This window comes from Pseudorca crassidens, chromosome 10 (assembly GCF_039906515.1).
Source record: "Pseudorca crassidens isolate mPseCra1 chromosome 10, mPseCra1.hap1, whole genome shotgun sequence".
Lineage (NCBI taxonomy): Eukaryota > Metazoa > Chordata > Mammalia > Artiodactyla > Delphinidae > Pseudorca > Pseudorca crassidens.
The window spans coordinates 86,385,331-86,410,467 of record NC_090305.1 but is presented as its reverse complement, the minus strand read 5'-3'; the positions used below and the strand labels follow the sequence as shown (position 1 = coordinate 86,410,467).

Genomic DNA, 25,137 nt, shown 5'->3' with positions numbered 1-25,137 from the left:
CCCTGGACTGAGGTTCTGACTGGCCCAGCTTAGGTCAGGTGTCTTTCCCCTCATCCAATCGACTGAGGCCAAAGGAGTAGAATCAAGTTGTACAGACATGGGCACCACTGCCCATGGTTGTCATGAGGTGGACAGATACACCTAAAAAAAAAATTTACTATTAAACTCTCTAGGATAAAATTGTGTGTTGACAAAAGGCACATTGACTAGATCAAGGGAGATCCAAAGAAAACCAGAAAGGAGAAAGGATGTTTTTTTAAATCAGGAAATAAATTCATTTGGGTTATGCAACAGCAGAATACCTTGCAATGTTTTATGAGTTTTGACATATCCCTTAATGGATTCATATTGTTTCCGTGGATCTTCTGAGTATTATTTGATTGTTCTGTAGGGCATGTACTTAGGGTTTGCTTGTGTGGGTTTTACAAAAGAGATTAAATGATTTAAACTGACACATCGATTGATTTCCTCCTGTAGTATAGAAGAGTAGAAAAAAGATGACTTTTTTTTTCAGTTAGACATTAATTCAAATTTTACCTTGCTTTTTTCTTGCCCAGGCAAACTTGAATGATTAACCTTAAACTCTGTACCTTGACTTCCTTGTCTGTAAAATGGGGATGTTGCCATATTGTAGAGTTTTGTGGAGCTTTAATGAGATAATTTCCATAAAGTTCCCAGTTTCGTGCCTGAAACAAAGATTGGTTCCCTTTCCTCTTGCCACCAGAGATGTGTATGTGACCTGGCTTTACAGAGTTTGAGGGCATAATCAGTGGCCATGGGGCAACGTAAAGCTTCCCACTTACCTCTTAGCACTACTTCCGAGGTTCCTATGGGCCACATCTCCGTTCTAATCAACTGAGCTACTTTCTAGGCTTTTAGAGCAGAGCTCAATCAAACATGTAAGTAAGATATTGTAATTAGTATTTTTCACATTAAAAACAGATTGCTTATCCCACTCTGAGACTCAATTTTCTCATCTGTTGAATTGGGGATAACAACCCCAATCCCAGGAGGTGACTATGCAGCTCAGAGATAAGATTATAAACACCTAGGGCAATGCTAAGTATGTAGTTGGTTCTCAGTAATGGAAGAAATTTTCTTTTTAAATTGGGATTATACGTATCTGAGTTTCCATGTCTTATAGTTTTGTTTTGTTTTGTTTTGTTCAGTTTTTTGCCAAGTCATGGTGACTTGCAGGATCTTAGTTCTACGACCAGGGATTGAACCTGGGCCCCTGGCAATGCAAGTGCTGAGTCCTAACCACTGGACTGCCAGGGAATTCCCAAGGTCTTATAGTTTTGTACAACACCTAAGAGACAAAGTGCTGCCGATGCTTTTCAGAAGTAACCCAGCAATTCCACATGCATGGACAAAGCTGGATGTGCAAAATTTATTGTGACATTGCTTATGACAGCAAAAGGCTAGAAACAGTCTAAGTGTTTCTCAGCAGGAGACTCATTAACTACGTCTGCACAATGATTTGATACTATAGAACCTTTATAAAGAATGAGGTCGGTCTATATGTGTTGACATTGGAAAGATTTCCAAGAAATATTGAATTAAAAAAGCAAGGGGCAAAACAGTAAGTATAGCATAGTTCCACTTCAATTGAAAAAAACCATACACATATAAATATGCATATACACAGACACTGCAGTCACACACACACACACACACAAATATTAAGAGCACCTGCTTCGGGACTTCCCTGGTGGTCCAGTGGTTAAGAATCTGCCTGCCAATGCAGGGAACATGGGTTCGAGCCCTGGTCCGGGAAGATCCCACATGCCAGGGAGCAACTAAGCCCGTGTGCCACAACTACTGAGCCTGCGCTCTAGAGCCTGCGAGCCGCAACAACTAAAGCCCGTGTGCCTAGAGCCCGTGCTCTGCAACAAGAGAAGCCACCACGGTGAGAAGCCCACGCACCACAACAAAGAGTAGCCCCTGCTCGCCGCAACTAGAGAAAGTCCACACGCAGCAATGAAGATCCAATGCAGCCAAAACTAAATAAAAATAAATTAATTATTTAAAAAAAGTTAAAAAAAAAGAGTACCTGCTTCATTTCAAAATATGTTCAATATAATATTAAAGTAAAACATTTAACATGAGAATATGTTTTTTTAACATGTACATGTATATATCTGAAAATCCATCTAAAGATGGTCTGTGAGGATTCTCCTCAATCTGACAGAGTGGTAATTTCTGCAGGTAGAAAGGTTTGGAGCATGAGTTACTCAAAGTTGATCTTTGCATTTTATGCATTGTTTAAATATTTTACAAGGAGTAATTTCCCAGTATTGCAGTTATAGGTGATAAAAAATTAAATATAATTACTAATTTATACATCAAATTGTTCTTAACTGTCTTAACTCTTCTTTTTTTAAAAGTATTTCTTAGCTGCGTTGTTATTTTTTAGTTGTGGCACACGAGATCTTTTGTTGCAGTGCGTGGGCTTCTCTCTAGTTGTGGCATGCGGGCACATGGGCTCATTAGTTGTGGCACGCGGGCTCCAGAGCACATGGGCTCAGTAGTTGTGGCGCGTGGGCTCTCTAGTTGCTCTAGTTGTGGTGCGCGGGCTTAGTTGCCCTGCGGCATGTGAGACCTTAGTTCCCCGACCAGGGATCGAACCGGTGTCGCTGCATCGCAGGATCAGTTCTTAACCACTGGACCACGAGGGAACTCCCTGTCTTAACTATTCTTAACTGCTAATTATGGTAGTGATATGAATACCACAAAGGAGGGCCAAAGTTTCAAAAATGGAGACTTTACATTTTAACTTTAGTATCATTTGTTTTTCATCCTATAATTATGCATGTATTGTGTTTATTAAAACACAACAATGAATAAAACCATCTTCATTTGGAAAATAAAATATTGATTCAAGGAAAAGTATAGTAGTTTCCTCTGGGAAGGAAACCTGCTTTTCATAGTATAATTTTGTGTGTTGTATAGGTATTGTTTTTTCAATATATTGAGTGGTCTTTGCTTTTCATTCTTTTTTCTTTTAAATCTAAGAGCTAAAAAAATAAAAATAGGGACTTCTCTGGTGGCACAGTGGTTAAGAATCCACCTGCCAATGCAGGGGACACGGCTTCAAGCCCTGGTCCGGGAAGATCCCACATGCCGCGGAGCAACTAAGCCCGCGAGCCACAACTACTGAGCCCACGTGCCGCAACTACTGAAGCCCACGCACCTAGAGCCGGTGCTCTGCAACAAGAGAAGCCACGGCAATGAGAAGCCCGCGCACCACAATGAAGAGTAGCCCTCTCTCGCCACAACTAGAGAAAGCCTACACACAGCAACAAAGACCCAACGCAGCCAAAAAATATACAATAAAAATAAATAAATAAATAAAAATAAGTGCAAGAGCTGATGCCGTATAATAAATCTGTTTATGACCAAACCTGTTGATTAACTCAACTGATGGCATTTTTAGGCTGAGCACATCACCCGTAAAAGAAATGGTAAATCAAGTTGAAGGGTTTGCCTGCCAGCCCCAGCCTGATGCCACTCTTGCTGTCTTGTCTCCACAGATGACAGAAGGCAGGCACTGCCAGGTGCACCTCCTGGATGACAGGAGATTGGAGCTGCTGGTTCAGGTAGGTGATGCCACATAGAGACAAGCCATCCTGGTTCCCTCTGTAGGCCTTGTGGCCTATGTTCAGCCTGCTTGCTTATCTGTGCCTCAGAGCCAGTGACACAGGATTGTTTATGGGGGATAAAGCTTCAAAGCAAGGAAACGTAGCTGTATTTAAGAGTAACTAGAGGGCTTCCCTGGTGGCGCAGTGGTTGAGAGTCCGCCTGCCACTGCTGCAGGGGACACAGGTTCGTGCCCCAGTCCGGGAGGATCCCACATGCCGCGGAGCGGCTGGGCCCGTGAGCCACGCAGCCACGGCCTGCGTGTCCGGAGCCTGTGCTCCGCAGCGGGAGAGGCCACAACAGTAGAGGCCCGTGTACCACAAAAAAAAAAAAAAAAAAAAGAGTAACTAGAGACTGGTGACAGGATTCAGAGATGCTTGGATTGCAGTCTGAGCTTTGACACTCAGTAGCTGTGTGACCCTGGGCAAGTGACTTGACTTCTCTGAATCACCTCTTGTTGGTAAACTGGAGACCATAATGCTTCCCTGAAAGGGTTTTTGTGAGCTGAGACTCGTCATTCTGCCACTTTCCTGTCACATGGCATGGTCCAAGTTAAATACCCAGTTTCAACAGCTGTGAACTGGGATTAAGATTGCCTAATATTCCTCTCAGAAATTATGGTTAAAATCATACTAGATTAATCCCAAGCTCCCAATCCTTCCCTCCCCCACCCTCCCCCTTGACAGCCACAAGTCTGTTCTCTATGTCTGCAAGTCAGCTTGGGAGCTTGGGAGCTTGGGATTAGCAGATACAAACTCGTAGATACAGGATGGATAAACAAGGTCCTACTGTATAGCACAGGGAACTATATTCAATATCCTGTGATAAACCATAGTGGAAAAGAATATTAAAAAAGCATATATATATATATATATGTGTGTGTATATATATATATATGTATAACTGAGTCAATTTGCCATACAGTAGAAATTAACACAACATTGTAAATCAGCTGTACTTCAGTATAATTAAAAAAACATCAAACTGCATTATATATGTGAACAAAATCTCTGTAAAACACATGGGACTATATGAGTGATGATATCTTAATTATTGATGCTTCTGTCTTTATTCACCCAACACTCTGGACCCAGAATCTTAAAAGACAGTGGAAGTGCCTGATGACAGCCACACCTAAAGCTGTGGCTAGAATTCCCTCCCTTCACCAAACCTAAATTCTCCTTTCTGAGGCTGTGCCGAGCCCACTCTGTACAGGCTTCAATTAGAATGAAAATAGCACATCAATCATAGTTTCACCAGAGTAGACCTTTTGGTCTAGATTTCTATTCTTTTCTTTTTTCTTTTCCTTTAACTTTTTTTCTTTCTTCTTTTTTTATCATGACTGTTCTTTCTTCCCCAACAACAAACATCCAACCCTCAAACTACCATAATGAGCCCTAAAACGTGTGGCTCAAAGGTCAAAAGAAGTCCACCTAGAATGCCTCCCTGCAATCCCCCTTTCCTTCCCCAGTCTCTGCAAATCCACCATCTGCTCTCACTCTGGACACTGGCTGATTACAAACCATGCTTCTTCCCACCAGAGCCAGTGCTTCCCAAAAGCTTATAGACTAGATCCTTCCTCTAATGAGGTGCCCAGTAAGTACTGGTGATGATGATCTGCACGATGGATACAGTTACTCCATCCCAGGAGAGAAGTGCAAAGCTTAGTCTTTGGATTCAGACAGAACTGGGTTCAAATCAGGTCCTTAACTAACTGGAACATCAAGCAAGATGCTTGACGGCTCTTGGCCTTTGTTGGCTCATCTATAAAATGGCAGGAACCCCTACTTCATAGACTCTTTGTAAGGATTAAAATGAAATAATGGGTAGAAGGAGTCCAGCACAGTAGACAGTCACTATTATTATTATTGTGGTGTTGTTGTTGTTGTTAGTTCTCTCTGGGTCTTGAGCCTTTGGGTCTTGACCCTCCTCAGTTGACCAAGCCAAGTTATTCCTACAGTCTAGGCGGTGTTTCATATTCTTTGTCTTGATCACTAAACCATACTATATATAAAAGAGCATTTTTTCCAAAACACCAATGCATTGGTGCATACACTTTTACTTTAGAGGAAAAAATAAGGTGCTGGACGGAATTGCAAATATATCAAAATGATGATCTCAGCGGTGTTCCTGTTCCCATTTCCCCCCCTTCCCGAACCCTTAGAGAATGGTCTATAGTAGATTAAGCAACAAAAGGGCACGGGCATCCGAAAACAAACAAACAAAGGCTGCTTTAAACTGTTTGGGACAGAGGAAAGTGGTAGCAGTAAGAGAGAGAGGGGACCAAATTGTTCCTAATCCTATTTTTATCTTAACAGCCCAAACTTTTATCAAGAGAGTTGCTGGACCTCGTGGCTTCGCATTTCAGCCTGAAAGAAAAGGAGTATTTTGGAATCACGTTTACAGATGACACGTAAGAGTTTTCCTATTTTTACCTTTTGTCTGGGTTACCTATGTGCGTAACTCTCAACTGGCAAAAGCAGGGGCGGGGGAGCGCTGCAAGAATTAGAATACGTCCTGCTTAGCTAAAGATTTCTTAATACAGGTTTTTCTTTAGAACTCTGGTAAAAGGAGAAGAAAGGGAATATTGATCATTCTAAGAACTCAGAACATTGTCCCAAGTGCCTTAGCAATTTGTTGCAGTGAGTTTGTTATTCTAGATGATAGTCTGTCGTCACATTTCTTTGAATGCAGTTGTGCTTGCTTATTTAGCTTATGTACCGGGGATAGAAACGCTAGTGTCATCTACTCATATCTTGAAACCGAATTAATGTTTGGATGTGGTGGCCAGAAAGTTTAAAGGCGATTTTGGTGCCCACCTGATAAATATGTATATACTTGAATGATGGACGAAATTTCTAACTTCCACTTAGGCAGGCCCATTTTACATAACCCTCATTTTTTTTCTTTTACTTACATTTTTAATGCTAACGTGGATATTGTGTATATTTTGGTATATAACAGTGAATTCACAAGAATTTAAAGCTCCGTGGAAGCTAAGGTGTTTAGTCTTACCAGCTCTTTTCTGCATGTGTGTATGTGTGTGTGTGTGCTTTATGGCAGCCTGACTTGCCTACGTTATATGCAGCTTGATATAGTAAATGATTTCTTCTCCCTTATGGGATAATTTGCAAAGAGCTCTTCAAATATTAAAATTCAAGAAAACGTGTTCCAGACACAAAATCTATTGGCCAACCACCCAGCCAGCATTCTTTCCGTAACTCTCAGTTTAAATGTTTTTCCATTCTTCATGTTAACCAGGCAGAAAATTACCTCAGGAAGGGGTTAATTTGTTTTTAACACTTTGTATGTACTGATTACTTCCAGCCTTGGTGGGCTGCAAGCTTAGGACCTCCTGGAAATGCCAGTGGGCTCAGGACTTGGGCTGGGCAAAAAAAACAAACAAAAAAACCCCAGACAGCTGAGTTGTCAGGAGACATAGAAAAACCTGAAAACTTTGATTTCAGACTCAAGATGTTTCCTGAATGTAGTTCAACAAAGCAGGAAAAAAGTGCACTCCACCTCACCCACTTCATCCCGAATCACAAAACTATCTGTTCACTCAACAGCAGTTTGAGACCTTGTCTGATCAGTCCTCTGCTGGATGAAATAGGAAATGCAGATGTCCATTGAGCACAGGCGCTAGCTGGAAAGACAAAACCAGTTCATGAGAATCAGTGATCAAACACACACATACAGGTTGAATCTGGATGTGACTGAAATCATAGCAAACAGCATTGACTTAAAACCATAAATACATGATGGCTAAGTTATATGGTAAAAACCATAAATACACAAACACTACAATTTGGGGAAAGGTCACGTGAAATAGAGGCTAAAATCATGAATGTTGGAGTAATCTATCCATTCAACAGTTATTTCTTGAGTGCCACTAAACGCCAGGCATTCGTTCTAGCTTCCAGGGATTCAGCTGTGAACAGCACAGACCAGGTTCTTCCTCTCATGGAGCTTATGTTGCACTAGGATGGTCCAGTAGAACAAGTAAATAAATAGATAAATGAGGGACTTCCCTGGTGGTCCAGTGGGTAAGACTCTGCGCTCCCAATGCAGGGGGCCCGGGTTTGATCCCTGGCTGGGGAACTAGATCCCACATGCATGCCGCAACTAAAGAGTCCACATGCCACAACTAAGAGTCTGCATGCTGCAACTAAACGGTCCTGCATGCTGCAACTAAGACCCAGTGTAGCCAAAATAAATAAATATTAAAAAAAAAAGATAAATGAGAAGATACCAGCAATGACAAGTGCTTTGAAGAACATGAAACAAGAGGCCATGATCAAGAAAAATGGGGGTGGGGTGGTGCAGTTTTAGACAGGGTGGACCAGGACGGCTTATAAAAGGTGATGTGTAATAGAAAGCAAGAACCAGTTCTGCAAAAGTAGGGGTGCCTTTCTTAACTAAAGCGGGTGGAAATACTCTCAGGTAAGAATAAGCTTGACTTTGTTTTTTTATTTTTGAGAACGAAAAAAAAAAGCCAGTATGCCTTGAATAGAGAGAGTAAGAGGAAAAGTGGTACAAGATAATGGTTGAGAGGGAGGCAGGGTGGACATCAGAGAAGCTTGGTAGCTATGAGATCTTAGACTTAATACCTCTGACACTCAAGTTTTCTCATCTGTACAATGGGCATAATAATAGCACCAAAGTAATAAGTACTATATAAGGTACATATGATAGGGTCATAGTATTATACTATTAAACAGGTATAATACTATGCAGAGCCCACGCACACAACATCCTATCGTTCGTAGTCATGGCAGGAAGGTGTGCTCTGAAGGAGGACTTGGGTGGGAAGCCACACAGGAGGGTAACTGGGAGGGCACTTAGACCTTAGGTAGTGGGGAGAGGAGCCGGCATTCAGGGAAAAGTCATTTGGTGCACCAGTGCATGGACATGGTCATGAACATGGTACATCTGCCCAGTGGCTAGGAAACTGGCCTGAGCGTGGATTAAGATATAAGAAGGACAAACACACAGGTGAGCCCAGAGAGTCATGGAGATGCAGAAGGCACACCAAGGCCCCTGAAGGATGTTCTGCAGGGGAGTGACATGATTAATGACTGTGGTCTTGCAAATGTCCCAGGCTGTAAGGTTCATGGTGGGCTGGAAAAGCGTCCTGGCCACATGGCTGGCTTTTGGGAAAGCTCCAGACTCAGGTGAACATAACCAGAGGGGGCATACATCAAGTGTTCAGACTGTAGCACCTTCTCTTCAGAAAGTAAGGAATACATAATATGAATGATTTCCTTTTCTGCCTTGGGCCACTCTCCCCATCGTGTGCCTGGGGATGATTTCTTTCTAAATACTCTATTGGAAGAAGAATGTCTCACTTAAGTCCCTCCTCTAGCTATTTTCTTTAGTGACATCAGTCAATGCTTATAGTCTTTCCAAGAAGCCTGGCTCCAAAGTGTCCTTCGTGCACTCCCCTGCAAATGACAGCAGAGTCTGTTTCTGAATTATGATCAGTTTAGAAGGTGTCTTCTGGCTCTAGCTGTGTTTATTTTTAGAAGAAGTATGAGCTGGGCTCTTGGGGGAGTGGGAATTGGCCATTTCCACCTTTCTGGGGAACAGGTCTGGAAAATTGCTTCTGTCAAAGGGTGTCTCCTTGGAATGTCTTGGTCACAGGCTTAGTTCTTTTTCTTGTCTGGTAAATATTTTTGGAAAGTATTTTCTTTCAGCACTCCCCTTCCCCCGCCCGCATAAAACCACTTAGTCGGATCCCTCCCAGGATGCTGTGTGAATTGCATTTTCCAGCCCAGATGCCACATCAGTTCTTTGCCTTTGGTGAACTTCAAATAGAGTAAGGCAAAGCGGAGGGGACATTTTGTCAATGAAACTAGCCACTGTCTGTATCCTACTCCACGGGCCAAGAAGAGGAATGGAAAAATGGAATCACGCGGTTACATGATAAAAGTAGTGATGGTGACCAACAAAAACCAATTCGTGGTCCTATTGGAGGGAGGGGATAGAATTCCTAAGCTCACGCGGGTTAGTGCCTTCTGGTGTTCTGTGTGCAGGGCGAGTCTTTACCCCTAGAGGGCAGTCACGACCCTCCTAAGGCAGCACTCTGTTCCCCATAATGGTTCCCATCCCCTTCAACCCACTTGACATTTTTTTCCTTTCCTTGTTTTGAAAGGATTTGCTGGATGAGCTTTGTTTATTAAGAAATAACAAATAGGTTTCACAACACAATTGGGATTTTTGATCACCGTTCCATCCGGTGGGCCTGAGATGATCGACCTTTGACTGATACAATTCTAGCCAAAAGGGACGCTTGCTTCATAGTGGGCTAACACAGCTGATAGAGGTGAATGTGTAAATTCATGTCTTTTTGAGGTATTGATTAGATCTGTCCCATTTGCTGATGGAAAAACTTGAGAAAAGTAGGTTATAAGGAATAAGTGCTTTTTGATCTCATTTTACTCTCAAAGGCTAGAAAAGAGCATGTTAACCTGGAATATATCTCAATGATAGAGTTAAGGGTAATTTTCACTTTTTTGTTCTTCTAACTTCATCCTGTTGGTGAAATTATGGGTAGATTTTTTTTCTAAAAACTTATTTTTGTATTACTTTTACATGAATATCTTCTTATAAAAACATTTAATATCATAGTTGAGGCTGCTGTCTTTTGATGTAGCAATTTGCTCTGTATCTCTCCAGAAGTGTATCTAAGAATTCTAAGAATTTTCGTCAATATATAATAGTATTTGAGTGTCTTCTGTGGTTAATATAATTGATTTATGCTCTATATGTTATTATACAACTTGCTGCATTCTTGGACATCATTTCACACAAGTTCATGTAAATATACATTATGCTTCTTAAATGATGCCACATCTTCCTAAGTAAAAGCAAAAAAGACAATTCAAAATTACTCTCATTTTCTCTAAGAAAACTTTTAAATACTATACAATACTTTATGTATTTCAGACATACATTTGAGCATCTGTGAAATTGGGGTATGTCTTCAAATCAGTGCCATCCTAAACTTGATCAAATACAGTGTAAGAATCTTTTAACTTCCAGTCCCCTATCCTTATATATTTTTTACCCACAAAAGCAGTAATTCTATGAACCTTTCCTTATGTCACTTATATCAACTTATCTTGATAATATTCCTCCAAGGAAAGCTAGAGACAGTTATTGGAAGTCTCATCTAATAATTACAGAAATAGAGACACACTTTTTTCCTACGTTAAAACTAGTAAGTGACAAAAAACAGGAATAGGGGAGGAGCCTCAAGATGGCGGAAGAGTAACACGCGGAGATCACCTTCCTCCCCATAAATACATCAGAAATCCGGCTACCTGTGAAACACCTCCTACGGAACACCTACTGAACGCTGGCAGAAGACCCCAGACCTCCCAAAAGGCAAGAAACTCCCCACGTACCTGGGTAGGGTAAAAGAAAAAGCAGAGACCAAAGAATAGGGACGGGACCCGCACCAGTGGGAGGGAGCTGTGAAGGAGGAAGGGTTTCCACACGCTAGGAGCCCCTTCGCGGGCGGAGACTGCGGGTGGCAGAGGGGGGAAGGCTTCGAAGCCGCGGAGAGCGCGGCTACAGGGGTGCGGGGGGCAAAACGGAGAGATTCCCTCACAGAGGATTGGGGCCGGCCACCACTCACCAGCCGGAGAGGCTTGTCTGCTCACCCGCCGGGGCGGGCGGGGCTGCGAGCTGAGGCTCGGGCTTCGGAGGTCGGATCCCAGGGAGAGGGCTGGGGTTGGCGGCGTGAACACAGCCTGAAGGGGCTAGTGCGCCACAGGTAGCCGGGAGGGAGTCCGGGAAAACGTCTGGAGCTGCCGAAGAGGCAAGAGACTTTTTCTTGCCTCTTCGTTTCCTGGTGCGCGAGGAGAGGGGATTCAGAGCGCCGCTTAAAGGAGCTCCAGAGACGGGCGCGAGCCGCGGCTATGAGCGCGGACCCCAGAAACGGGCATGAGACGCTAAGGGTGCTGCTGCCGCCACCAAGAAGCCTGTGTGCGAGCACAGGTCACTATCCACACCCCCCTTCCGGGAAGCCTGTGCAGCCCACCACCGCCAGGGTCCCGTGATCCAGGGACAACTCCCCCGGGAGAACACACAGAGCGGCTCAGGCTGGTGCAACGTCACGCTGGCCTCTGCCGCCGCAGGCTCGCCCCGCATCCGCGCCCCTCCCTCCCCGCGGCTTGAGTGAGCCAGAGCCCCCGAAGCAGCTGCTCCTTTAACCCCGTGCTGTCCGAGCGAAGAACAGACGCCCTCAGGCAACCTACACGCAGAGGCGGGGCCAAATCCAAAGCTGAACCCCAGGAGCTGTGCGAACAAAGAAGAGAAAGGGAGATCTCTCCCAGCAGCCTCAGAAGCAGCAGATTAAATCTCCACAATCAACTTGCTGTACCCTGCATCTGTGGAACACCTGAATAGACAACAAATCATCCCAGATTGAGGAGGTGGACTTTGGGAGCAACGATATATATATATTATTCCCTTTTTCTCTTTTTGTGAGTGTGTATGTATATGCTTCTGTGCGTGATTTTGTCTGTATAGCTTTGCTTTTACCATTTGTCCTAGGTTTCTGTCTGTCCGTTTTTTTTTTATTACTTAAAATTTTTTTTCTTAATAATTTAATAACTTTATTTTATTTTATCTCCTTCCTTCCCTTCCCTTCCCTTCCCTTCTCTTTTCTTTTTTTCTTTTCTTTCTCCCTTTTATTCTGAGCCGTGTGGATGAAAGGCTCTTGGTGCTCCAGCCAGGAGTCAGTGCTGTGCCACTGAGGTGGGAGAGCCAAGTTCAGGACACTGGTCCACAAGAGACCTCCCAGCTCCACGTAATATCAAACGGCGAAAATCTCCCAGAGATCTCCATCTCAACCCCAAGACCCAGCTCCACTCAATGACCAGCAAGCTACACTGCTGGACGCCCTATGCCACACAACTAGCAAGAAAGGAACACAACCCCATCCATTAGCAGAGAGGCTGCCTAAAATCATAAGGCCACATACACCCCAAAACACACCACCAGACATGGACCTGGCCACCAGAAAGACAAGATCCAGCCTCATCCACCAGAACACAGGTACCAGTCCCCTCCACGAAGAAGCCTACACAACACACTGAACCAACCTTAGACACTGGGGACAGACACCAAAAACAACGGGAACTACGAACCTGCAGCCTGCAAAAAGGAGAGCCCAAACACAGCAACTTAAGTAAAATGAGAAGACAGAGAAACACACAGCAGATGAAGGTGCAAGGTAGAAACCCACCAGACCAAGCAAATGAAGAGGAAATAGGCAGTCTACCTGAAAAGGAATTCAGAATAATGATAGTAAAGATGATCCAAAAGCTTGGAAGTAGAATGGAGAAAATACAAGAAACGTTTAACAAGGACCTAGAAGAACTAAAGAGCAAACAAGCAATGATGAACAACACAATAAATGAAATTTAAAATTCTGTAGAAGGAATGAATAGCAGAATAACTGAGGGAGAAGAACGGATAAGTGACCTAGAAGATAAAATAGTGGAAATAACTACTGCAGAGCAGAATAAAGAAAGAATGAAAAGGACTGAGGACAGTCTCAGAGACCTCTGGGAGAACATTAAATGCACCAAAATTCAAATTACAGGGGTCCCAGAAGAAGAAGAGGAAAAGAAAGGGACTGAGAAAATATTTGAAGAGATTATAGTTGAAAACTTCCCGAATATGGGAAAGGAAATAGTTAATCAAGTCCAGGAAGTGAAGAGAGTCCCATACAGGATAAATCTAGGGAGAAACACGCCAAGACACATATTAATCAAACTATCAAAAATTAAATACAAAGAAAAAATATTAAAAGCAGCAAGGGAAAAACAACAAATAACATACAAGGGAATCCCCATAAGGTTAATACCTGATCTTTCAGCAGAAACTCTGCACCCCAGAAGGGAATGGCAGGACATATTTAAAGTGATGAAAGGGAAAAACCTACAACCAAGATTACTCTACCCAGCAAGGATCTCATTCAGATTTGACAGAGAAATTAAAACCTTTACAGACAAGCAAAAGCTAAGAGAATTCAGCACCACCAAACCAGCTTTACAACAAATGCTAAAGGAACTCCTCTAGGCAGGAAACACAGAGAAGGAAAAGACCTACAATAACAAACCCAAAACAATTAAGAAAATGGCAATAGGAATATACATATTGAAAATTACCTTAAATATTAATGGATTAAATGCTCCAACCAAAAGATGTAGACTGGCTGAATGGATACAAAAACAAGACCCGTATATATGCTGTCTACAATAGACCCACTTCAGACCTAGGGACACATACAGACGGAAAGTGATGGGATGGAAAAAGATATTCCATGCAAATGGAAACCAAAAGAAAGCTGGAGTAGCAATTCTCGTATCAGACAAAATAGACTTTAAAATAAAGACTATTACAAGAGACAAAGAAGGACACTGCATAATGATCAAGGGATCGATCCAAGAAGAAGATATAACAATTGTAAATATTTATGCCCCCAACATAGGAGCACCTCGATACATAAGGCAAATGCTTACAGACATAAAAGGGGAAATCAACAGTAACACAATCATAGTAGGGGACTTTAACACCCCTCTTTCACTAATGGACAGATCATCCAAAATGAAAATAAATAAGGAAACACAAGCTTTAAATGATACATTAAACAAGATGGACTTAATTGATATTTAGGACATTCCATCCAAAAACAACAGAATACACTTTCTTCTCAAGTGCTCATGGAACATTCTCCAAGATAAATCATATCTGGGGTCACAAGTCAAGCCTTGGTAAATGTAAGAAAATTGAAATTGTATCAAGTACCTTTTCTGACCACAGCGCTATGAGACTAGATATCAATCACAGGAAAAAAATCTGTAAAAAATACAAACACATGGAGGCTAAACAATACACTACTTAATAACCAAGAGATCACTGAAGAAATCAAAGAGGAAATCAAAAAAATCCTAGGAACAAATGACAATGAAAACACGATCACCCAAAATCTATGCACTGCAGTGAAAGCAGTTCTAAGAGGGAAGTTTATAGCAATACAGTCCTACCTTAAGAAACAAGAAACATCTCAAATAAACAACCTAACGTTACACCTAAAGCAATTAGAGAACGAAGAACAAAAAAACCCCTAAGTTAGCAGAAGGAAAGAAATCATAAAGATCAGATCAGAAATAAATGAAAAAGAAATGAAGGAAACAATAGCAAATATCAATAAAACTAACAGCTGGTTCTTTGAGAAGGTAAACAAAATTGATAAACCATTAGCCAGACCCATCAAGAAAAAAAGGGAGAAGACTCAAATCAATAGAATTAGAAATGAAAAAGGAGAAGTAACAATTGACACTGCAGAAATACAAGGATCATGAGAGATTACTACAAGCAACTCTGTGCCAATAAAATGGACAACCTTGAAGAAATGGACAAATTCTTAGAAAAGCACAACCTTCTAAGACTGAACAGGAAGAAAAAGAAAGTATGAACAGACCAATCACAAGCACTGAAATTGAGACTGTGATTAAATATCTCCCAACAAACAAAAGTCCAGGACCAGATGGCTTCACAGGTGAATTCTATCAAACATTTAGAGAAGAGCTAACAGCTGTCCTCAAACTCTTCCAAAATATAGCAGACGGAGAAACACTCCCAAACTCATTCTACGAGGCCACCATCACCTTGATACCAAAACCGGACAAAGATGTCACAAAGAAAGAAAACTACAGGCCAATATCACTGATGAACATAGATGCAAAAATCCTCAACAAAATACTAGCAAACAGAATCCAACAGCACATTAAAAGGATCATACACCATGGTCAAGTGGGGTTTATCCCAGGAATGCAAGGATTCTTCAATATACGCAAATCAGTCAATGTGATACACCATATTAATAAATTGAAGAATAAAAACCATATGATCATTTCAATAGATGCAGAAAAAGCTTTTGACAATATTCAACACCCATTTATGATAAAAACCGTCCAGAAAGTAGGCACAGAGGGAACTTACCTCAACTCAATAAAGGCCATATATGACAAAGCCACAACCAACATCGTCCTCAGTGGTGAAAAACTGAAACCATTTCCACTAAGATCAGGAACAAGACAAGGTTGCCCACTCTCACCACTATTATTCAACATTGTTTTGGAAGTTTTAGTCACAGCAATCAGAGAAGAAAAGGAAATAAAAGGAATCCAAATCGGAAAAGAAGAAGTAAAGCTGTCACTGTTTGCAGATGACATGATATTATACACAGAGAATCCTAAAGATGCTACCAGAAAACTACTAGAGCTAATCAATGAATTTGGTAAAGTAGCAGGATATAAAAGTAATGCACAGAAATCTCTGGCATTTCTATACACTAATGATGAAAAATCTGAAAGTAAAATCAAGGAAACACTCCTATTTACCATTGCAACAAAAAGAATAAAACACCTAGGAATTAACCTACCTAAGGAGACAAAAGACCTGTATTCAGAAAACTATAAGACACTAATGAAAAGAATTAAAGATGATACAAATAGATGGAGAGATATACCATGTTCTTGGATTAGAAGAGTCAATATTGTGAAAATGACTATACTACTCAAAGCAATCTTCAGATTCGAGGCCATCCCTATCAAACTACCAATGGCATTTTTCACAGAGCTAGAACAAAAAAATTCACAATTTGTATGGAAACACAAAAGACCCCAAATAGCCAGTGCAATCTTGAGAAAGAAAAATGGAGCTGGAGGAATCAGGCTCCCTGACTTCAGACTATACTACAAAGCTACAGTAAGTAAGACAGTATGGTACTGGCACAAAAACAGAAATATAGATCAATGGAACAGGATAGAAAGCCCAGAGATAAACCCACGCACATATGGTTGCCTTATTTTTGATAAAGGAGGCAAGAATATACAATGGAGAAAAGACAGCCTCTTCAATAAGTGGTGCTGGGAAAACTGGACAGGTACATGTAAAAGTATGAAATTAGAACACTCCCTAAGACCATACACAAAAATAAACTCAAATGGATTAAAGACTAAACTGTAAGGCTTGGGCTTCCCTGGTGGTGCAGTGGTTGAGAGTCCGCCTGCCGATGCAGGGGACATGGGTTCATGCCCCGGTCCAGGAAGATCCCACATGCCACACAGTGGCTAGGCCCGTGAGCCATGGCCGCTGAGCCTGTGCGTCCAGAGCCTGTGCTCCACAACGGGAGAGCCCACAACAGTGAGAGGCCGGCGTACCACACACACACACAAAAATTATATATATATATATATATATATATATATATATGTAATGTAAGGCTAGACACTATCAAATTCTTAGAGGAAAACGTAGGCAGAACACTTTGACATAAATCACAGCAAGATCCTTTTTGACTCACCTCCTAGAGAAATGGAAATAAAAACAGAAATAAATAAATGGTACCTAATGAAACTTAAAGGCTTTTGCACAGCAAAGGAAACCATAAACAAAATGGAAAGACAACCCTCAGAATGGGAGAAAATATTTGCAAATGAAGCAACTGACAGAGGATTAGTCTCCAAAATTTATAAGCAGCTCACGCAGCTCAATATCGAAAACACAAACAACCCAATCCCAAAATGGGTAGATGACGTAAACAGACGTTTCTCCAAAGAAGATATACATATTGCCAACAAACACATGAAAGGATGCTCAGCATCACTAATCATTAGAGAAATGCAAATCAAAACTACAGTGAGGTATCACCTCACACCAGTCAGAATGGCCATCATCAAAAAATGTACCAACAATAAATGCTGGAGAGGGTGTGGAGAAAAGGGAACCCTCTTGCACTGTTGGTGGGAGTGTAAATTGATACAGCCACTATGGAGAACAGTATGGAGGGTCCTTAAAAAACTACAAATAGAACTACCGTATGACCCAGCAATCCCACTACTGGGCATATACCCTGAGAAAACCATAATTCAAAAAGTCATGTACCACAATGTTCATTGCAGCTCTGTTTACAATAGCCAGGACATAGACGCAACCTAAATGTCCATCGACAGATGAATGGATGAAGAAGATGTGGCACATATATACAATGGAATATTACTCAGCCATAAAAAGAAACGAAATTGAGTTATTTGTAGTGAGGTGGATGGACCTAGAGTCTGTTATACAGAGTGAAGTAAGTCAGAAAGAGAAAACCAAATACCGTATGCTAACACATGTATATGGAATCTAAAAAAAAAAAAGGTTCTGAAGAACCTAGGGGCAGGACAGGAATAAAGACAGAGACCTACTAGAGAATGGACTTGAGGACACGGGGATGGGGAGGTAAGCTGGGACAAAGTGAGAGAGTGGCATGGATATATATACACTACCAAATGTAAGATAGATAGCTAGTGGGAAGCAGCTGCATGCACAGGGAGATCAGGTCAGTGCTTTGTGACACCTAGAGGGGTGGGATAGGGAGGGTGAGAGGGAGGGAGACGAAAGAGGGAAGAGATATGGGGATATATGTATATGTATAGCTGATTCACTTTGTTATAAAGCAGAAACTGATTCGCTTTGTTATAAAGCAGAAACTAACACACCATTGTAAAGCAATTATACTCCAATAAAGATGTTAAAAAAATTATTAAGCGGGTAAATCTGTAGTAAGAGTTCTTACTACAGGAAAACAAAAATTAAAAAAAAAAAGCTGATTCAACCCTCTAATCTCATTTTCTCCTGTATCCTAAGTCTTGGGTTCAAATCCCAGCTCTGCCACTTTTCTTTGCAGATTTACTGTAAAATATAGTATTAATATATTTTTAAAAGTACCAGCTTGGTTGGCACTAAGTAGTTGCTCAATAAAGATTAGCTGCTATTATTATTACTCATGTTTCCTATCTACTTATAATAAATACAGCTTAGAGTTTTCTGATTTTTAAAAAAATTATGTACTCAAAGACCAAAATAGGTTGGAATATGTCTTCTGAACCATTATAGGTTTTGGTATAATTTGACATCGCACCACTATCAGCATGTTCTTAAGTTTTGTGTAAGCAAGCGAATGTAGTCTCTGCCTTCTTGGAATTTACAATCTAAAATGGATCAACTAGTGGGACCATCTTGGAAAAGTCACATAAACAATCCCCAGCCACAGTGTCTCAATTCTTCTATCCCTCAGGTCACAATTTCAGGAGAATGTTTATACCCATGAATTTAATGAAGCACTTGAATGAATCAACAGATACGTGCTTAAATGTTAGGAATTCCATAATATATATCCAAAAACAGCCCCCAGAAAGTATTAGACCCCATTTTTTTTTTTTTTTTTTTGCCGTACGCGGGCCTCTCACTGCTGTGGCCTCTCCCGTTGCGGAGCACAGGCTCCAGACGCGCAGGCTCAGCGGCCATGGCTCACGGGCCCAGCCGCTCCGCGGCATGTGGGATCTTCCGGAACCGGGGCATGAACCCGTGTCCCCTGCATTAGCAGGTGGACTCTCAACCACTGTGCCACCAGGGAAGCCCTGACCCCATATTTTTATTTTTATCTTTTAATTAATTTTTTTATTGGAGTCTAGTTAATTTACAATGTTGTTTTAGTTTCTACTGTACAACAAAGTGAGTCAGTTATACATACACATATATCCACTCTTTTTTAGATTCTATTCCCATATGGGTCATTACAGAGTATTGAAGAGTTCTCTGTGCTATTCAGTAGGTTCTTATTAGTTATCTGTTCTATACATAGTAGTGTGTCGACCCCATATTTTTATAAAAGCTATCTGTGTCTGTCTGTTTTCATTAAAAGAAAAGTTTCCCTTCTTGACTATCTAAAATATTTCAGATTTTATATTTAATAAGGATTTAAGAAGTAATATGTTTAATATCACCTAGGTTTTTATCTCCAAAGTCAGCCAGTGTTTTCAGTTTCTTGTTCATTTCATGATGTATCCTCTCTGAGATATTTTTGTACATATAAATGCACATATGTCTAGCTATTCTTTTTTTTAACTTAAAAAATGGCAATATATTATACTCACTGTCATGCATCTGGCTTTTTCATTTAACACCATATTTTGAAAATTTTTCACAATAAGTTTGTAAAGATACCCTTGATCTTTGGTATGGCTGCATAGTATTTCATTGCTGTTTAAATTCATTTTTTTAGGTTGTTGTGAGCCTGTTTGCTGCTACAAACAATGCTACAGTGAGTGGCTTTATACATAGGCTATTTTCCACATGTGCAGGTTTATCCTGATTAACTCCCAGAAATGACAATGCTGGTTCAGAGGCAGGTGCTTTTGTAATTTTGATAGAAATTGCCAAATTGGCCTCATCACTGGTTGTAACAGGTTATACTCCAACCATTAATGTGTGAGAATAACTGTTACCGCACAGCTCTGCCAACACAGTGTTTATTAAACCTTTCTCTGGGTTTCTGTTTAATCTTTCTTGTTTTGTTTTGTTTTACTCTTACAGAGGTCAGCAGAACTGGCTACAGTTAGACCACCGAGTTCTTGACCACGATTTGCCCAAGAAACCAGGCCCAACCGTTTTGTACTTTTCTGTGAGGTATGTAACCAGAGACACATCTACCATCACCACCTGCCTCTTTTTTTTTTTTTTTTTTAGAAAAAAAAAATTCTTGGTGATCAGAGAGAATTTTAAAAAAGAAGGGACAGATCAAAACATTATTACGTGAAAGAGATTCTTTGCTGTCTTAGTCTGGGGAACAAGTTAACATAGATACTGTGTAGAACTGTTTCCTTTGAAGATGAAGTATAGAATCACCTTCCTTTAGTTCTCAAAGCCCCTTGAATCCATTTAAAGCTGAAAAACGTAAGTAATATATTTTAATACATAAACCTGTTTCTGACTCAACATACTTCTAGATTTTTATAATTTGAAATATAGCAAACACTTACTCTTACATTTTATGTAGGAATGTTTTCTAGAGACTATGGAAATAATTGAATTTTATACAATCTCACACCTTAATTGGAATAGACAATAAAATGCAAACAAATGCTCATGGAAAGAATTAACAGTACAGAAATCTGAATTCTGCTTTCCTGAAGAGACTGCTGGGAAGGAATACTTGATTTGTCCTCTGAGCTCTGCTTGGGCAAGTCACTTAACCATACATATTGGCCTCAGTTATTTCCTCCTGCAATGGATATATTCAACTAAATGAGTGATTTCTTAAAGCCAGCCGATGATGGAAATATTTTTTCACATTAATTATTCACACTGTCAGATAATAAAATGTTATAAAGAGTAATGCCCATGTTCCTTACCTAGCTTAAGAAATAAAAAGGCACCAATTTTGCTGAAAGCCCCTTCCTATGTAGTAGCTCCTCTCCCCACTATCCTGAATTTGATATATTTTCATGATAAATTTTTTCTTCCTGGTCTGAAGCCAAATATGATAAAATAAGCTAAGGTAGGAGATTTCCCATACATCTAAATATGTTTTGATAAAGCTGGATTAACCTAAAGAATGGACCCTAAATTCTGAGCTTATGTTATTTTTTGGATGTTGAACTATGCTTTGTTTTATGACATGACGGTGGAGGCTTTTTGTCTTTCTTTGGGGCGGGGTGGGGTTTGGTTATAGTATGTTTACCTGACAAAATCATGTCAATTTCCACAAACCCTTGTTCCTTTTTTTTTTACTTCTTTATGCTCCTTGAAATCCAAAAGTGTGATAAGATGTCCGGATTTTCCTTTTCTTTTTAAGTCTCTGTTTAACATGAATTGATGGTCATTGTGGATAGAGGCTGCTCCTTATGAAGTAAATAAAGCGCTGACAGCCCCCAATTTGTTTTTTTGCTTTTTGCTCTGAAATCTTGTTTAGAATTTTTTTCTTACCACCAGAAGTCACATTTTTAAAACCCAGGAAGGAGGTGGCATAATGGTGATTTGTCCAGGAGCGTAGCATGTATGGAAAAGTACACAGAAATCCTACAGAAAAACATAGGAGTTTCCTGGAAAGAGTGTGATATGAGTGCTTGTGTGCATGGAAATGGAGAAAAAGACAAACACAGACCAGCAGCAATAACAAAAAATGTATATTAGTAATTAAGCAGGGGTCAGAGAATAGAGAAGCTTTCATCTCGTATTATGTAGGGAAAATGGCTCAACATAAATCAATCTTTTTTCACAAAAAATTATATTATCGCTGTAAACATTTCAAACTTTATGGAAGTATAGAGTGAAAAGGAAGAATTACTCTCCATCAGGCTGCTTCCTCACCGTATCCCCAGTTCACTCCCCTTCTTAGAGAAAAATAAGGCTGATGAGTTGTTTGGTGACTTACTTTTTTTTTTTTTTAACCTGGAGATCTTTCCTTCGGTATATGAAAATCACTTTATTTCTTTTCACTTTCGTAATTTAGCTATCCACGCTGCTGTTAAGTGTTTAGGCTGTTTCCAGTGACTTTATTAAGATGTAGCTTGCAGTTAACATCCTTACACTTTCATCTTTGGGCACATAGGTAGTGCTTCTGTAGCCTAACTACTCAGTGCCATTTATTTAGTCACCAGGTTTGTGTTCTAGTTCTTTGACCACTACTATCTGGTCTATTTTTGGTCTCAGAATGCCAGGGGAGAAAGCTGTGTCTTTCCTTCTGTACAGTCACTCATAAGGCGGCCCTGTCATTCCAAAGCGAGTTCCTGGGATTCCGGAGTTGCCTGCTGCCTGTTTGTGAGTTTCAGCGCTTATCTCACGAGTGTCCCGTAATCACTTAGCTTTACTTTCCCTGAACTACTTGCATGTTTAAAAGCCCTTATCAAGTTTTTAATTATTCACTTAATTCTTCTTCCCAACAGTACCCTGGGGTCTTAATAGTCTTTGTTATTATTCCAATCAAGGACTTGTTGTTACTCCAATTTAATTACGGAAATGATAGAGCAAAAGCACACACCAGGGAATTAAGTGAACTGATAGAGGTCAGCGAGTGGGTTGGAGGTCTCACAAATGGGACTGTAGCCACCGCAGTGACGTCAGTGGCCTCTCAGAGGGTCTCCAGCCTCCTCTTTTAAGAAAACAGGACTGCCGCTCATACTTACATCATAGCAGACATCACCACCACCACCCCACCACCCCTAGGTTGCCTGGAGTGACAACACTTTTGAGTCATTGAAGACTAGAACTAAAGAGCATTTGATTGTATTTGGACACGGGGTCACCACAGAAGCCTCTAGAAAGACACATGGTCTCTTTTGATATCGGGGTCATTGCCTTTCCCATCAGCAAGTACTGCTGCACGCCCTGGAACTCGGAGTCGCTCGCTCGTGGACGCCAAGGTGTGTGCGTGCTGAGTAGTTCGCACACAAGGAGGAAGGATTCCCCACAGAAGTAATGCATGATGTGGGTGTGCATCGCTCTTACTTTCATTGCTAACAATTAAAAATATCCAAATGTAGGGGAACTCCCTGGCGGTCCAGTGGTTAAGACTCAGCGCTTTCACTGCCGGGGCCCGGGGTTCAATCCCTGGTTGGCAAACTGAGATCTCGCAAGCCACGAGGCAAGGCCTAAATAAATAAATAAATAAAGATTAGACTATCCAAATGCCAACGATGAAGATGGTTTCAGGAAGTGATGGCATTTTTACAGTGAACAACTGATCGCTGTAAGAAAAGACATCAGATGAAAAGGGACATTGCATTTCAGAGCTCCCCCAGAAGGAGAGGGGTTGCATATCTGAATCACTGTAGGAAAATTTTTAAACAGTCACCCCTCCAACCCCCAAAACCTCTGCATTCCTGGCCCAGATTCTGATACCGTGCGCTGGAGACGGTAAATGGGATCTTGGGCAAGTTGGTTGTGAATTAAAAAGGGATCAGGGGATACAAAATAACTTGGCAGAATATTATACAAATATAAGAAAATGTCATTTTTTTAATTGTAGCGTTTATGAAAAAGAAAAATACCATACAGTTTTGCTCTCCAGAAATTTCGTCTCTACTGAAATGTAGCATTAACCCTGTGGCAGGCACTGGGTTAGATATTTGACCTGTATTGTCTCATTGATTCCTGAGCTAAACACTGGGTTCCCACAGATTTGCAGGGAAAGACTTTTCTCCCAGTTCATATCCCCCGGGATGCAGGGAGCAGCTCAGAAACACATGCCGCTTCTGCATGGAAGGAAGAAAACATTTAAGGTGAATGCACTTAGTTCTCTCTTTATGAGCTTCAGGATTAAACCTTTGTCTGTGCTTTAGTTATAAAATCTCAATGATGTGTGCTATGTGTGTAACACATATGTGTATAGACGCCCCATAACTTATTTATGCACCATAATTCATTTAACCCATCCTCTGTTTCCCTGTGAATCCAAACTCCTCCAGGCTGCTGGGGGACTCCTCCAGCCCCAGGGTTGTTATCTGCTGCTGTAAATTATCATCCACAAACACATGGGCCTCTGTGGTAATGCAGCCCAGATGTAAGCATTTGAAGAGCTTGATAGTGAGCAAACAGGCATTTAATTCTCAGGGGTGGCAGGGGAACTGCGTGTGACCTCATTGGAAAAGCTCCCATCCCCTCGGGGGCGGGGGGGGGGGGGCAAGCCGAGGTGGCTCTGGCTGGTACCACCCAGCTCCACAAAACGCCACGATCTTGGTCTTTTACCCCTCTTATTCATCGGACTACCTCTTGCTTTTTTTTCCTTTCTGGTTCTCCCTCTCCTCTTCCCCTCTCTTCTTCCTCCTATTTCCAAATCTCCATTGCTATGCACTAAGACTGTAAGTGGCCACTCAGAGGTACCCTAAGTATTGTCTGTCTGTGACGCTTGGGGGTGAGAATTCGCCGCGTGTGGAGAGTCCTAGTAGGAGATGTGGGGAAAGACTACTAACTTTCCGTCAAAGTTGCTGCAAACACACAGCCTTTGAAAGACTTTTTTCTGTCTTAAAAGTACCCCTTGGCCTGGTTCTGGAACATTCGGCCTTTAACTCAAGGAAGCATTATGACTGCAACTCGTGGGTCCACATCATTCCACCTGATTTTTTTAAGAAAGACAAATATATGAAATACAGCCCAACAGGTAAAGATTCTGGTGAAGAAATAGATTTATTGATACAGAAAGAAAGAAGTTCCCAGTATATTCTAGGGGAAAGAAGTTCCCAGTATATTCTAGGGGAAAGAAGTTCCCAGTATATTCTAGGGGAAAGAAGCAGACCACAGGATGGCACTGAAGTAAAAGATAGGAGTAGGGAAAAGTGTAAAATGTTAACAGTAATTTACCTCTGAGTAGAATGATTGTGGGAATGACTTTTGCTTGTCTATATATGTTTTTTCCTACAATGAATGTATTAAGCAGTTTTTAAAAAATGCAAGTGTGAAGAGTGATAAATGAAGAAAAGGTAAAATGTTTGTGACTGGGTAGCCGTGAGTTATTTTAGAGCTGTCAAAGAGTAGGTGATTTACAATAAGGAGAGGACAGGAAAGTTCACCTCTTCCCAGAGGAATGTGATTAAAAAGCACCAAGAAATAACAGATTTCTCCTACTTTAGGCCCAGCAGAGGGATCTGAGGC

General features: G+C 41.1%; 1 protein-coding gene across 10 annotated transcripts in view; it reads left to right on the top strand.

The window, feature by feature from the left end:
* The window catches only part of FRMD4B (FERM domain containing 4B), a 335,945-nt gene that overhangs the window by 203,696 nt on the left and 107,112 nt on the right, over positions 1-25,137 (top strand). For all 10 annotated transcript variants that reach the window (XM_067755160.1, XM_067755168.1, XM_067755163.1 and 7 more), the window contains 3 exons: positions 3,534-3,599; positions 5,958-6,052; positions 20,083-20,175. In XM_067755160.1, the coding sequence (XP_067611261.1) occupies positions 3,534-3,599; positions 5,958-6,052; positions 20,083-20,175 (254 nt within the window). The remainder of the gene's footprint in view (positions 1-3,533; positions 3,600-5,957; positions 6,053-20,082; positions 20,176-25,137) is intronic.